The 17,095-nt window shown below is 38.9% G+C and overlaps 1 protein-coding gene across 1 annotated transcript in view; it reads right to left on the bottom strand.

Moving 5' to 3' along the window:
- The window catches only part of LOC122816738 (mucin-4-like), a 544,109-nt gene that overhangs the window by 255,660 nt on the left and 271,354 nt on the right, over positions 1 to 17,095 (bottom strand). The window contains exons 15-16 of the mRNA XM_044089732.1: positions 5,755 to 5,814; positions 5,511 to 5,567 (exon numbers count right to left, since the gene is read on the bottom strand). Coding sequence (XP_043945667.1) covers positions 5,511 to 5,567; positions 5,755 to 5,814 — 117 coding nt within the window. The remainder of the gene's footprint in view (positions 1 to 5,510; positions 5,568 to 5,754; positions 5,815 to 17,095) is intronic.

Below are 17,095 nucleotides of genomic sequence, written 5' to 3'. Positions count from 1 at the left end.
TGTCTATGCAGTTGCTAGATGAAATGTGTGGAAGAAACTGAAGCCTTGCACTGCTGGATTACTCCCTGGGGCACCAAACCATGTCTTGGTAACTACAAAGACATGTGAACTCTTGAGGGTGAGGAGAGCTTGCAGGGAATGAAGCTTCTTCTTTGAACTCCTGGCTTTGAACAGTAACACCTGCGAATTCATATGGGTTGATTTTGCTATGTTGGAAGATGTGTCAATTTTGCATTGCTTAAAAAAGCCATTATGGGGGAGGACAATGTTTTAGCTAATATTCAAAAGTTTAGAGGGGATAGGTGGAGACCAACCTTGGCAAAGCAATATGGTTTGTAAGCCATATCCTCCCATGCTAACAAATGCCATATCCCCTTAAAATGACACCAGAAGTCTAAGGCAATTATTATAGTCAATCATCTTTTTTTTCTTATTGAGGCATCATCCTTGGTGAAAGTAGAGTGCTGCTTAATGCTGCGTACATACCAGCCTGTGATACATAGTCTGAGTGCTCCCTAGTATCCCTCTTCATATAGTCTAGGCAGGTATGTCTCACGCCATTTACACCTTAGTGGACTAGGACTGAGATATACTGTTATGCTGCATTTACTTGGGTGCATGTGTAACTTGGTAGACCTTGGCTCCCGTTAAGCAATTGACCATTATTTTCTCTTTGTACAGCCTGATGAGTGGGGCATCAGTATGTCGCACATTGGAGTCCCCTATGACTAGAACCCTGGGCAGTGTGTTGGCTTTCCTTATGTTTTTTTTACTGGAGGCTGCACTAGGGGTTGCTGCATAGGTAATGTTAAGTGTCGCTTTTGTTGATTTTTTTGTTTGCTGTGATCTCTGGGGGTGTATGATACAGCAGCTGACATATTTTATTTATTTATTTTATTTATTTCAGTTTGATTACCGGGGAAGTCCACTGGGCCACGAGGTACCCATTTTCAGTGGAGGCCCAGGGAGAAAAGCTCCAAAGGCAGTACAATCAAGGTTACAAATGAAAGATAAAAATATAAAAGAAGTACAATAGAAGTGTCTCATATTAATTATGCATAGTAAGAACAGTGCAACAAACTAAATTAATGTTTTAAAGTTCTAAAAATGTTCTAAAAACAATCTAAAAGATTCTAAAGAAAAAAATGTTCTAAAAATGATCTAGAATTTTTTTTTTTTGTTTTGCGCAATGTTTTCCTCTGTACAGTCAACTGAGAGGTAGCTTAGACATTTTGGGAGTTAGAAATGAAATCAGAGAGCAGATATGAGAGAGGGCAATTTATGTAGGGTGAAAGCAAGAACATTTCCATTTGGATGATAGGTATGAGTGGAGTTGGGTCTTGAAAAATTCCGTGTTAGGTATAGTCCTAAGTGAAGGAGGCAGAGAGTTCCATTTTTTGCCAAGAGAGTAGGATAGTAGTAGCTGGCCAGCAGAATGTTTTGGTCTGTGAATGGAGATTAGGTTTTGGTGTTCTAATCTCAATGATCGGCTAGGGATGTAAGGGGGAAGGATATTGGATAAAGCAGGGCATTTTTCAGGGTAGAATATTAATTTATGAGCGGTTGTTAGTTGGAGATAAATGAGGTGGTTAGGGAGCACTAACCAGTTTAGAGATTGAAGGGTAAGGCAATGGTGGGTTGAGGTTTTGGATTTAGTGGCGAATTTAGAGATTTTATTATAGCAAGCTTCAAGTTTAGAGGGGAGGGATGCAGACAGATTAGTTAGCAGAGGGGCACCATAAAGGAGAGAGGGAAGGAGGTAGGAGATAGCTAAGGTGTGCCTAGTGAAGTTTGAAAGACATTGGTTGTTCCTGTACAGCATGCCTAACTTTTGGTGGGTTTTTTTATGTTTTGTTGTATGTGGAGATCAAATTTGAGGTGCTCATCAATGGTAATGCCAAGGAGTTTTGCGGAAGGGACTACTTCTATGGGAGTATTGGTTTGGCTTAGGATGTTGAAAGTGTTTTTGTCAAAAGAGGAAGCCTTGGTAGGGGAAAAAATTAGTATTTTATATTTGTTGGAGTTGAGAGAAAGATGGTTATTGTGCATCCAGTTTTCTGTAGTGGAAAAAGCTTTTTGTGTTTTGGACAGAAGTTCGGAAAAATTGGGGGCGGTGCAAACTAAGGTAGAGTCATCAGCGTATTGGATGACTGTAGTGTCAGGGAGGGCAGAGTGAAGGTTATTTATGAAGATGTTGAAGAGTATGGGACCGAGGATGGAACCCTGAGGAACTCCGGTAGGAGTAGGTAAGAAGGAAGAGGTACAGTCCTTCCATCTGACAGCTTGAGAACTATCAGAAAGGTAACTGGAGAATCAGGATGCTGTAGAGAATATTTTATTGCTTGATGATAAATTCAATCCAGCTGACAGACATATAAGCCAAGGACTGGCTGCATTTTGATACAAATATTATATAGGCAATGGTTGACAGGTATGGCTCAATGATCAGAACTAGAGGAATGCATGGAGTTCCTACCTGATTGATACAAGGGTATATGCTGCATCCACCATACTGATTGCTGGGGCTTTCCAGAGATAAACTGGGGACACCCCAAGTATCTCACAGGAATCTGCCTCAATACAATACTTCCACAGTTGGATGAGCACCTATAGTTTCCTAATACATAGAGAAGGCAGCCACCATGAAACATAGTTTCTATGATATCACATGTACCGCTGAAGTGTTGAGAGCCATAGATTATACCAATGTTATAGTTAAGGATCTACACAGTGTCTATGGATTGTACCTACAGCAAAAGGAAGGGGTACTATTACATCAACTGCCAGGTAGTGTGCACCACACAAAGACTAAAAAAAATGTGCCTCTACAGCATCCTGGCATTGCCCATTGCTCTCACATACAGCATACAAGTCATCTCGGTTGTCCCTTCGTCTATGGGGACATCCCATAGGGCTACCAGAGGATAAGTGCAGGCACAATGATGCACCTAAATATCCACAGCTATGTAAGTAAGAAGTACACAGTACCAGCCCTAGATGTATTCTCCCCTCCTAGCCATAGCTTGTTACAGGCAACAAAGGTTACTCCCTGGAGTCCTGGCTGCTAGTGCTTGTACAGAACTCACAAGTTACGGCCAAACTGCAGCAAGTCACACTTTTTCAAACCAAAAATATGGTAGAGTGTGTGTTTGGCCTGCTGAAGTACAGTTCCACTGCCTGGACACATCTAAAAGAGCACTGCAGTGTGCAGTTGCCATAGCCTGCCAGATACCTGGGTATGCTGCACAGTTTGATCATCACTGATATGCATTCCAGGCAGCATTCCCATGACCCTCTAGCATTGCAGTAGCAGTGAACACCTCATTGTTGCCCAACAGTGATAGGGATGGCAGAAGACCACCATCAGCAGCTGCACCACTTTGCTTCCAGCTGCATAGTGCATGGTATACAACAGCACAGACAAAGTGGCAATGTCTAGTCCACTTCTATGGGCTCATGTACATACTGGCAGTCTGGTGTTACACAGAAATGAAATTATACATGTACTGTTGTATAACAGTTATAATGGGAAATGCACCATCGAGCACATCATGCAGTCAGGCAATGCCACCTGCAGCACTCAACTAGGGAATTGTGGTAGTCACAGACATCATCATTTACATTAGTTATGCAGTCGGCTGGTACACACTATGGTCTTTATGACCACTGGTTGGACACCACAGGTCACAGATGGAGGACAGCATGGCCATAGGGATGGTTGATATTTAGTGCCAAATGTGATTTCCTCAGTGGCATGGGTAGTACTACTGTCATGGGAAGCAGAGGCAATATGGGACCTTACATAGTAGGACTGTTACCATGCAGGCTGTCGCGGCCATCATGGACACAGATGTGGGAGAACAGGATAAACTAGGTCAGTATGATGGTCATACACAAACAGCCCTCCTTAACTGGCTCTGCAATTACTCTGCTGGTATGGTAACAGCTTCTGTTAATACAAGCCATGTTTAACCATTTCCTCTGTTCAGGACTACAAAGTATGAATATCATGCCGAGGTGTATTACTGGCCTCATTAGGCCGCATCAGTTTGGAACTTTTCCTTTTTATAAAAAAAGAGCTATTTAATTTCTTTATTTATTGGGGGGTGGTTTCACAGTTAATAAAATGGATATGAAGCCAGAGTGAGTAAAACATGACTAGCCCTGGATGTGCGAAACAACACATAATTTCAGCCTGAGTGCCCAATTTCAGAAAGGACAGACAACTTGCTAAAGTGAACAGTGGCTCTTCCTATTTATTAGTAGGAAAACATTAATTTTTATATGGTAGAACATTGGGTATTTTGTTTCTTTGAAATGTTTTCTCATGTTAATAGTCTTTCCAAGTGGTGGAGAAATGTATCCTTCTGTAATTCAGAAGGCAATGGTTCACTAGTATAAATGATATACCTGGCTATAGGCATTGGGGAGTGCACATTTTGAAACTACCCTATCCTTTAACATTTGATGCAGAAAATTTTGGGTTCAGGTTGACGTGCCCCAGAGAGAAGAATATTCTCTTTCTACACTAGGAAGGTACAAATGAGACAAGAGCCATCTTTAGGCAGGCCTTTTGAGAGAAGTTCATTAAAATATAGAGAATTATGTTTTTTTAATTTAGAATAAAAGTAAAAAATAAAAATAAGGAACAACTTAAATAAACTGTTATTAAAAAGGATGTTTTCTGTAATCTTATAGCCTTATAGACATGAATATTTTGATAACTGACTGCTACATATCATTGGCACTTTTTACTCTTATTCCTTTCACACAACATAGTACAAATTCTTGTAAGCCATACAACATATTTCCAAGCATATGAAACATATGAAAATTAAGCACATATTCATAACTAGGCTTAGCAGGAGTTAATATTTCCAGGAACATGAATAATGTCCCCATATGAAGCAAAGAAAGTGTAATTTCATTGGCTGTGTATTTCATTTATAAACATTGAACTATATTGGATTCTGTAAACAGATAGGAATCTATGGGGACAAAAACAGTTACTTTATGAGGCAAATGGCATAAAGTATAATTATATCGAAGTAAGCTGCCTGATGGAAAAGTTATAATATTGTTTAAATGAAATACTTCAAGAAATGTGCCAGTTTGCAGACATAAGTGATATAAGGCAAGAAGTGAAAGAAGCATAAAACTACTCAGACTTGTGACATTGTGCATTCCTTTTTCTTAACATATTACAAAGTCAGTTTAATTATATGTACATTGTGATTCACAGGTACATTAACTTAATGTCTGTGAGTTTTAGGGGACAAGAACATAATGAAAATGAAATACAGTCCAGGTCTAAAGGTCATTGCAATAAAAAATATTGAGACAGGAATGCACAGATTCCTCGGGGGGGGGGGGAGGTTGCAGCATCTGAAGGAATAGGAGTAGCACAGTGCATCAAATAGCAGTGACTACTAACACACACACACACACACACACACACACACACACACACACACACACACACACACACACACACACAAATATTTTTTTACCTGGGATGTCTCTCTGGTTGTTCCAAGAATAAGTGATGCATTCATGTCTGGAGAATGCTAAACAAAATATCAAGAAATGCAATGAGAAGAATATTAAGATGGGCATCCAGAAACTGTACTATGAAGCATATAGTAATAATAATAACATATACAATATAATATATGCTTTTATATATATATATATATATATATATATATATAATACACAAACACACACACACGCGCGCACACATTTTATTTTTACCTGAGGTGTGGCTGAAGTTGTTCCATTAATAAGTAATGTATTCATGATGTCTGGAGAATGTAGATGAAAGGAAGACAGAACAGACATTGTAACAAGAAAACAGTACAAGTGACACACTTACCTGGAGAATAATAATTATAATAATATATTTCATATGACTATTTGTAACATATGTAAAAGAGCTCTGTTTGGGTGGATAGCACCACGGTTTCTTTATCACTTATTAACACTAAAATGAACAATAACAATTGCAGAAATATCACTTTAGAGACCACAACGATGTCTCTGCTATGCTTATACAGTACAAGTGAAACTCAACCCAAACAAGGATGAAAAATATAAATATTTAATCACACACCAAACGTAATTGTAAAACGGTTAAGCGCTTTCATCTGTGAAATACTGAAGAATTACTTCACATACTGTGAATTCTGAAGAAGTCTGTATTTCACAGATGAAAGCGCTTAACCGTTTTACAATTACGTTTGGTGTGTGATTAAATATTTATATTTTTCATCCTTGTTCAGGTCGAGTTTCACTTGTACTGTATAAGCATAACAGAGACATTATTGTGGTCTCTAAAGTGATATTTCTTTATCACTTATATTTAAAGCCATTAGATTACTTATTAAAAATTAAAGATGTGGATGCTTCTTTGGAATGGGCCACAGTTGCTAACTGACTATTGTAAGGCAGACCAAGTGACATATGTATTTTGTCACAAGTTTTATTTTGAAAAGCACCATTGGTATGTAGTATCAAACTAACTACATCAACCAGAATTCATCATTCTGTTAAAGTAGCCATAACATCACTTCAAGAAGCTGCACAACACATCTTCAGAGTTTTGCATTTTCAGCAGGGGATGTGAGCAATATAGAAATATGTTTCTCTACATGAGTTGTGTGCCAAGTGCTACAAATTATTTGGGAAAACATTTGATGCAGTACAAAATTACTTACATGTAAGTTCTGTTGTCCTTGAGCGAATAGAAGGGGCTGAACTTGGGGTCATTTTAAGCCGAAATATCAGTTGTGTCTTGCAGTTCTGTTGCTGACTCAAGTAGAATCCAACCTTCCTACCCTATAGCCTAATTTAGTGTAAGCAACCAACTCTCAGCTTTCCCCCTTGGATTCCCCTTTCTTATACCTAGTAGCCTCTTTATGATTGCCAGGTTGAGTTTTGGTTAAAGATTTGGTAAGGTAAATTGTACTTGGCCTGGATGGCAAGTCCAAAATTATAAGTATTTAGGTCTGAGGTAGCCTGGGTTACACTCTGGACATTAAAGTGTAGTCGGAATGGGCCTTGTTATGTCAACTGGCAAGTAGCATGAATCATTTAGCAGTGTTTGCAATGATGTTGGTTATTCCCATCAGTCATATTTGTTTAATGCATTAATAATTGGTCACAAAGGCACTGATGGTGTGTTCACTGACTTAGAGGACAATTAGCTACAGTGAAGTAGTTCATGTTGAGGCAGATGTACAACTTACGTTTAAATAACAGAACCTTGTTATGCTATGATTTATTCTGCATGTTACAGATGGCCTCCAGACCCAACAACTGTCTATGAAAATCATGTCTGATGGAATAATATGGTTTACAAGGTCAGATTTTGTTTACATTTACTTGAATGATAGGCACTCCATTCACATCTAAAGAAGTGTCTTGACTTTTATTGCAGGAGAAGGCGTAGGTTCTAGTATGGAATGTAGAACAGCAAAATCACAAGCATCAGAAATGCTGAAGACTAATAGTCAAAACACATAAGGGAAAAATAAAATGCAGTGTCTTTTGCAGTGAGGCAACCTTCTACCTCCTCTGCATAAACTTATATATCCAGTCCATGGTCACACCAACCTGAAAAACAGAGCAATGTCTCAAAAGAAGGGAATCACTTCAGGCTTCTACTTAAAAATAACACTGTCTGTGATTTCCTATGGAAAACAGCAATCAGCATTGTGTCCACTGACAACTTGTGATTTCCCATGGAAACATCAATCAGCATTGTGTCCACTGACAACTTGTGATTTCCCATGGAAACATCAATCAGCATTCTGGCCACTGACATGTTGTGATTTCCCATGGAAACAGCAATCAGCATTGTGTCCACTGACATCTTGTACTTTGTTTAATGTACATTCAAGGAATTTCACCTCAATCACATGTAGATACACAGAATGATCATTTAATGTGTGTACATGTTCAGACCAGTAATGGTGCTGCTAGCTGTGCCCTGGCTGTCATATCTGAGGAAGACTGCTTATGGACATATTGTGCTGATGGTCACCTGTAGTCAGTCATGTACTTCCTCATGCAATTGTAAACTAGGAAGAAAGCTTCTCTATAAAGTTTGTTGTTGGACTGATATAAAGGCATAGCTGAGTCTAGTGTTGAAGTTAGTAGATGATGGTGCTTATAGAATTTACAAGTGAGGATACCACCTCCCAAATTTAACCTTCTACTCAATAGCTGCATAGACTGTTGTTGTTGTTGTTGTTGTCTCTTTCGGCTTTTCCCAGTTAGGGGTCGCCACAGCAGAACTCTGGTCTGCTAATGATTGGCAGTAGATTTTTACGTGCTGACTTGCCGGGCCTGACACACAACCTTCAACGAAGGAACGGCCATTCAAGCATGTTGCCACACAGAAGACGCTCTAACTGAGAATCGAATGGGGCTACATCTTACTGTGAGGCGACAACGCTACCGCAGCACCACCACCGCAGTGTCAATATACAAAACATAAATAGGAAGAATTTTATTGAAAAGATTATAAAGGATAGAAAATCTCTTTTTGAGAAGGTTTACCTAAACAGCATGTGTGTTCCTATAGCTGAATAGTATAATTTTAATATATAATTTGATGAAACGTCTATAGGGACACATACCCATACAATATGGTCAATATAGTTACATGCACACTCATTATAAATGATATATTTATTTATTTGTTTATTCCATTTGTTGACCGGGAAGGTCCACTAGGCCAAAGAGTGCCCATTTTCAGTGGAGGCCTGGGGAGAAAAGCTCCACAGTGATAAAACTTAAAAACAATATAATACTTACAGTGTGACAGAAGACAAGAAAACAGACATATCAGATAAACTGCTAAAGCATACAAGCATACAATACATTCAAAGTAATAAAAACATATGGATCAAATATGACAGATTAAACTGTCTTAGCTTCAGGCCACAGTGTAGTATGGTCAATTTGATAAGAATCCATACAACAGTTGTTCCAGATTAGACTGACAGTCCCATATAGTAGCTGGCACTGAGACAGAAACAGTAGTGGTGTCAAATCTCATGGGGCATAGAGGGGGTTTATTTGTTCAGGAGAAGGTAAAGTTGAAGGTACTGGAGGTAGAGGGTGGAGGGTGGAGGGTGGAGGGAAAGGTGAGAGGAGATGAAGGAAAGGTGAGAGAAGAGGAAGGGAAGAGACAGAAGTCAGGTTATGGGCTGTGAAGTGTTAGCACAGGGGCATTGCCAGTGGGAGGAGAGGTGATGTTTCAAAGATTTTTTAAAGATACATGTATCACTAGTTGATCTAAGGGAGGGAGGGAGGGAGGGAGAGAGTTCCACAGTTTAGCAGTGGAAAAGGAGTGGGGCCATTGTCCAGTGGAGAGGTTGGGTTTATCTAATTGTAGGAGCATCTGGTTTTCTGATCGGAGGGGACTGTTAGGATGGTATGGAGTAAATAGGTTAGAAAGGGCTGGGCAGCTGGAAGGGTTGTGTATTAGTTTATGGGCAGTAGTTAGTTGAATATATGTCAGATGGTGAGGTAGTTCTAGCCAGTTCAGAAGTCTAAGAGAGGAACAGTGGTGAGATAAAGGCTTACTATTGGTAACAAATCTTGCTATTTTGTTGCAGCATGAGTGTAGTTTGGATTTAAGACTGGTCTGAATATTGGTGAAAAGAGGGGCTCCATAGGGAAGAGAGGGGAGCAGAAAAGAGGACACAAGGGCTAGTTTGGAAGAATAATTGAGGAATGTTTTGTGTCGATATAGCATGCCCAATTTCTGGTGTGCTTTTTTAATGTTGTTGTGGATGTGCATGTCGAAAGTTAGGTGTTCATCTAAAGTAACACCTAGAAGTTTGGTATGTGTGACAATCTCTATGGAGGTGCTGTCATGGGAGAGGATATTGCTTATGGTGCATGATTTCTTGGGGGTAAATGGCATGAGTTTAGTTTTTTTAGGATTTAATGCTAAATGGTTGTTAGCCATCCATGTAATGTAAATAAACCCTTTGGTTTGACAGTTGTAACATTCACTCACTTGACATCTAAATTGTGGAACCAGTATCCATAGTTCCTCCTTGTTAGCTATAAAAATACATTGCGGGCATCTCCCAAAACTGAAGGTGCCCACCTTACCAATCTTTTTCACTGTGGTTCCTCTTTCCAATAAATCTTTCACATTAGCATTCTTCTTGAAACTAAATTTTAAGGGGTTATTAAACACCTCTAACCTGTTGGACATCCCATTAAATAAGGCACAATATTTCCTCATATGACACATCTTTCCTGTATCCTCATTAAAGGTAGTAACCATATAGGTTGTATGGTTCATATTGTTGTTCTCCCTACCCATCCCCAGGATAATGTTTTGTGCATTCTCACCAATGTTGTTCAATAATTGGATATATTTGGTCTTCCATCCTGTTAATATTTCATCCCTATAACCATTTAGGGCCTCCATAGGGTATTCCCTATCCAGGAAAAGTCCACCAATATACTCCAGTTCCTTCTCCAGGTCTTTCCTTAGTGAGGTCATGCAGGCAACCCGTACCATCTGTCCTTTTAGGATATTTCTCTTTTGTATAAGGGGGTGATCACTATCGTAGTGTAAGTATGAGTTGGAAAAACAGGTTGTCCTATACACTTGTGATATATATCTCTTGTTCATATAATTCTTTCTTATATTAACATCTAAAAAGTGGACCTCATTGCCCCAGATATCATATGCAAATTCCAAAAATTCTGTAGAACCATTCAAGTGGTCAATTAATTCACTAATGAGTTCATGGGGTCCTTGCCACAACACAAATATATCATCCAGGAATCTTAAATATACTTTCATGTGTTCCATGAAAGTGCTATTAAAGATGTATTGTTTTTCCCAATGTAACATCACTATGTTAGCAAATATAGGTGCGCATGGTGTGCCCATTGCTACCCCATCTAATTGATGGAAATAAATAAAATTATTTCTTAATACTAATTCCATATTTTCCAGCACCGATTTGAATTCATTATTTAACATTCTAAATTCTCCTATCATCTCTTCAAACCATACTAATCCTAATTCCTAAGGTATGATGGAAAACAAATCCTTCACATCAATAGTCAGGAGGGGAACACTCAGTAGACAAAACATACATTATGATGTGAGAGGAGTGGATGAGGAGGGTAAACAAGAAGGTGAGGTAACCCCTTTAGAATATGGAGGACCGAGGAGGTCCGAGAGAATCAAGAACCATATGGCACACACATAGATGCAAGCTGTGGGAAGACAGAGGCCAGGGTTCCAGGGGGAACAGAACAGATATGGTCAATGACAACAGGAACAGAGGAACCAATAAATGAGGAAGTTAACCTCAACATATCTAATAATGAGCAGAGACCCTTGAATTTAGGAGACATTGAGAGGGAAGGGGTTATATGTATCATGAACCATTTTCATATTTATAATTATACTGATACTGAAGTCAATGACAATCATTTTAATCTGTTCATAAAAGGGCTTTACTTTTATTTCCAATAAAAGATGGAATGTAACCAATTCCATTTTGGATGTGAAAATGTTCATTAGAAAACTTAACTTGGAGTTTATGTTTAAGGACAACGTAAAATGAAATGTAGGAAATACACTTAGGAAAAGGAGTCTTAATAATCCTCCACTACACCCTGAACACATAAATTTTGAAACTTTAGTAACTAAGGAGATCAGGGATGTGTATCACTCTAGAAGGTACTTTAAGAGGAATCTTACTGATGAAGAACAGGATGTATTAAATAATATGAGGAAAAACAATACATTAAGAGTGATGAAACCTGATAAAGGGGGTGGGGTAGTGATTATGACTCAATGGGACAATACAGCTAAGATGTTAAACATTTTGAATACAGAGGAGAGGTATGCCTGTGTTGGGCATCCATCACATCTGCAAGGGAGGTTCCAGCAAGAAACCTTGGCCCCTCAACTCATACTTGGGAAGTGGTTTCCCCAGTATCCACTGGAGAAATCTCACTTCCCTGTGTGCTCCTCAAAAACCTAGTATCCTCCCTACCTAACCCTATTAGGAGAGGCAAGCAGGTGACACATCTTCACTTCTCTCCCTCCCTGACTGGCCCTTTAGTGCTGGAAATACTAATCGAACCCTAGTCACTTAGGCCACCACAGTAAAGGCTTCATCCCGTTCCACCATGAAGCCAGACTCTTGCTCCATAGCAAAGTTATCAAACAATGGACTTATCAGACTGTGCAGTATACAACAGACACATGTTTTTTGCAGGGGGTAAGCCGTCCTTTACTCTATGCAGCAGGAACTTTAACCTACACACCCCCTCCGTTAACTTAAATATACCAACTTTGGGATCACACAATACCAAGCTAAAGGGTCAAGTACTTTCTCTCTGGTATTCAGTGATCTCACACAAATACAGAACTCATTTTAAATGGTGTGTGCATATTTGTTTTGTCCCCTGTTCCACCTTACTAATGTGTCCTAACCCCAAAACTGTTACTGTCCCTAACTGCAACCCTGCACCATAACTTAGAAAAGTTCCTTCTGTAACACTACCACTATTCAACACACTCAGACACATGCCACATGCAGCACAACACATGCATGACACTAAATCTATCCATTTCCTCTTGATCTAACCCACAAACACTCATACAAACACTCCAAATCCCGAATACAGAATGTCTGAGTTTATCTGAAGTTTCAGCATCAGCCTCTAAAACACACACTTACCTTCCAAAATCTACTTCCACCTTTCAGCATCTGCACCACTCAAACACAAATTCACTTAATAAAAAGTACTCTTGATGACATTTTGACACATTGTACTATATAGACACACTGAATATTTAACAGAGTGACAGTAATCCATATAGATAGACAGGGAGATACAAAATAAATTTAAGAGTGTGATTCTGCGATTTAACTTAGGCTGATGAAGTGAACCTGAAACAGAATTGAAGATCTCTCTGTGATCTGAATGACCTGAGAATGGCTCAGATGAACCTAGGCACAAAGTGGAAAAATTCACTTCAGTTTAGTTTAAATGACATCAAGCATTTTATTGTTTTCCCCACTTTGTACCTTGTTTCAGTTGGCTTTATATCTGTCATAAATTCAGTTCTAGTACTATAGAACTAAAGAGAATACACTTCCAAAGTAATGTATTTCCTTCAGGAGTTTTGCTATGTGAACTTTATGCTACAGGGCATGTTCCACAGTTAGGATTTCCATCCACAAGATAAGACCAATTAGAAGTATAAGCTGCAGTTCAGGAGTTTGTTCATGAATCACAATCTAGTGAAAAACTTTGCGTTAAGGAACATCCTGGAACAATTTCATGAGTTCCTCGTTCTTTTTTCCTTTAGCTCCACAGTCTATCAAGCCTACCTCCCAGCACCCTATAGACTCATTCTTTTCTGCTCAGGGAGACAGCCCGGTCACTTTTCTCATGATTAAGGTAACTCCCAATGAGGGCAATGCTGCATTCTAAATGGAGAATAGCCAGCAGGCCTATTCATTTCCTTCAGACAGTTGGATGCTGAGAGTGGGGCATCATCTCCATAGGGCACCCAATTCTCCCTCATTTAAGCCCTCTTTACAGTAGCTGAGATACTGAGACTCGTCATCCGCAACCCCCCTCCCACCCACTCCTTCCTGAACCTTGTAGCTTACTATGCTGCTAACTGAACACAGCTGGTGTGGAGCACAGTCAGACATTTGTCCATCTGTGCTACAGAGATGAACAGAATTTCCTTATTCTTGGTCACCATTTTGTCAGTGTTACATGGCTCACTATGGCTGTCATGCTTGTTGGAAGTTTGCGATGCACCAGACCATGGGTCAGATTTCAAAAGACTTGCACTCAGTGTTACTTATTTCAGTGTAATGCGTATCTATAAACAGGCTTACACCACAGGTTAGATTCCAAAAGATCTGCTCTCAGTGTTACTTATTTCAGTGTACTGCGTATCTATAAACAGGGTTACACCACAGGTTAGATTCCAAAAGACTTGCACTCAGTGTTACTTATTTAAAGTGTAATGCATATCTATAAACAGGCTTACACCACATGTTAGATTCCAAAAGTCTTGCACTCAGTGTTACTTATTTCACTGTAATGCATATCTATAAACAGGCTTACACCACAGGTTAGATTTCAGAAGACTTGCACTCAGTGTTACTTATTTCAGTGTAATGTGTATCTATAAACAGGCTTACACCACAGGTTAGATTTCAGAAGACTTGCACTCAGTGTTACTTATTTCAGTGTAATGTGTATCTATAAACAGGCTTACACCACAGGTTAGATTCCAAAAGACTTGCACTCAGTGTTACTTATTTCAGTGTAATGCATAGCTATAAACAGGCTTACACCACAGGTTAGATTCCAGAAGACTTGCACTCAGTGTTACTTATTTCAGTGTAATGTGTATCTATAAACAGGCTTACACCACAGGTTAGATTCCAAAAGACTTGCACTCAGTGTTACTTATTTCAGTGTAATGCGTAGCTATAAACAGGCTTACACCACAGGTTAGATTAAAGAAGACTTGCACTCAGTGTTACTTATTTCAGTGTAATGCATAGCTATAAACAGGCTTACACCACAGGTTAGATTCCAGAAGACTTGCACTCAGTGTTACTTATTTCAGCGTAATGCGTAGCTATAAAAAGGCTTACACCACAGGTTAGATTCCAAAAGACTTGCACTCAGTGTTACTTATTTCAATGTAATGAGTATCTATAAACAGGCTTACACCACAGGTTAGATTCCAAAAGACTTGCACTCAGTGTTACTTATTTCAGTGTAATGCGTAGCTATAAACAGGCTTACACCACAGGTTAGATTTCAGAGGACTTGCACTCAGTGTTACTTATTTCAGTGTAATGCGTAGCTATAAACAGGCTTACACCACAGGTTAGATTTCAGAGGACTTGCACTCAGTGTTACTTATTTCAGTGTAATGCATATCTATAAACAGGCTTACACCACAGGTTAGATTTCAGAAGACTTGCACTCAGTGTTACTTATTTCAGTGTAATGCGTAGCTATAAACAGGCTTACACCACAGGTTAGATTTCAGAAGACTTGCACTCAGTGTTACTTATTTCAGTGTAATGCATACCTATAAACAGGCTTACACCACAGGTTAGATTTCAGAAGACTTGCACTCAGTGTTACTTATTTCAGTGTAATGCGTAGCTATAAACAGGCTTACACCACAGGTTAGATTTCAGAAGACTTGCACTCAGTGTTACTTATTTCAGTGTAATGCATATCTATAAACAGGCTTACACCACAGGTTAGATTTCAGAAGACTTGCACTCAGTGTTACTTATTTCAGTGTAATGCATATCTATAAACAGGCTTACACCACAGGTTAGATTCCAAAAGACTTGCACTCAGTGTTACTTATTTCAGTGTAATGCGTAGCTATAAACAGGCTTACACCACAGGTTAGATTCCAAAAGTCTTGCACTCAGTGTTACTTATTTCACTGTAATGCATATCTATAAATAGGGCTTACACCACAGGTTAGATTTCAGAAGACTTGCACTCAGTGTTACTTATTTCAGTGTAATGTGTATCTATAAACAGGCTTACACCACAGGTTAGATTCCAAAAGACTTGCACTCAGTGTTACTTATTTCAGTGTAATGCGTAGCTATAAACAGGCTTACACCACAGGTTAGATTAAAGAAGACTTGCACTCAGTGTTACTTATTTCAGTGTAATGCGTAGCTATAAACAGGCTTACACCACAGGTTAGATTCCAAAAGACTTGCACTCAGTGTTACTTATTTCAGTGTAATGCATATCTATAAACAGGCTTACACCACAGGTTAGATTCCAAAAGACTTGCACTCAGTGTTACTTATTTCAGTGTAATGCGTAGCTATAAACAGGCTTACACCACAGGTTAGATTCCAAAAGTCTTGCACTCAGTGTTACTTATTTCACTGTAATGCATATCTATAAATAGGGCTTACACCACAGGTTAGATTTCAGAAGACTTGCACTCAGTGTTACTTATTTCAGTGTAATGTGTATCTATAAACAGGCTTACACCACAGGTTAGATTCCAAAAGACTTGCACTCAGTGTTACTTATTTCAGTGTAATGCGTAGCTATAAACAGGCTTACACCACAGGTTAGATTAAAGAAGACTTGCACTCAGTGTTACTTATTTCAGTGTAATGCGTAGCTATAAACAGGCTTACACCACAGGTTAGATTCCAAAGACTTGCACTCAGTGTTACTTATTTCAGTGTAATGCATATCTATAAACAGGCTTACACCACAGGTTAGATTCCAAAAGACTTGCACTCAGTGTTACTTATTTCAATGTAATGCGTAGCTATAAACAGGCTTACACCACAGGTTAGATTCCAAAAGTCTTGCACTCAGTGTTACTTATTTCACTGTAATGCATATCTATAAATAGGGCTTACACCACAGGTTAGATTTCAGAAGACTTGCACTCAGTGTTACTTATTTCAGTGTAATGCGTAGCTATAAACAGGCTTACACCACAGGTTAGATTCCAAAAGACTTGCACTCAGTGTTACTTATTTCAGTGTAATGCGTAGCTATAAACAGGCTTACACCACAGGTTAGATTCCAGAAGACTTGCACTCAGTGTTACTTATTTCAGCGTAATGCGTAGCTATAAAAAGGCTTACACCACAGGTTAGATTCCAAAAGACTTGCACTCAGTGTTACTTATTTCAATGTAATGAGTATCTATAAACAGGCTTACACCACAGGTTAGATTCCAAAAGACTTGCACTCAGTGTTACTTATTTCAGTGTAATGTGTATCTATAAACAGGCTTACACCACAGGTTAGATTCCAAAATACCTCCTCTCAGTCTAACTGGTCACCTTAATACATTTGTATATATTTCCTTGATGTAATGTTTTAGCTTCATAGATAGTTACTAGGCATGCACTCAAGGCATACCTCTCAAATGTCCACATTTTACCAGAATGTTTAGATTTTTGCCTCGTCTGTTTTTCATAAGATTTGTGGTTTCTGGCAAATTACTGATGATTGAAACCACTAAATAATGGAATACATTTGAATG

Source organism: Protopterus annectens, chromosome 12.part0 (assembly GCF_019279795.1).
Source record: "Protopterus annectens isolate FY-2018-M chromosome 12.part0, PAN1.0, whole genome shotgun sequence".
Lineage (NCBI taxonomy): Eukaryota > Metazoa > Chordata > Ceratodontiformes > Protopteridae > Protopterus > Protopterus annectens.
This window is presented reverse-complemented; position numbering and strand designations above follow the sequence as displayed.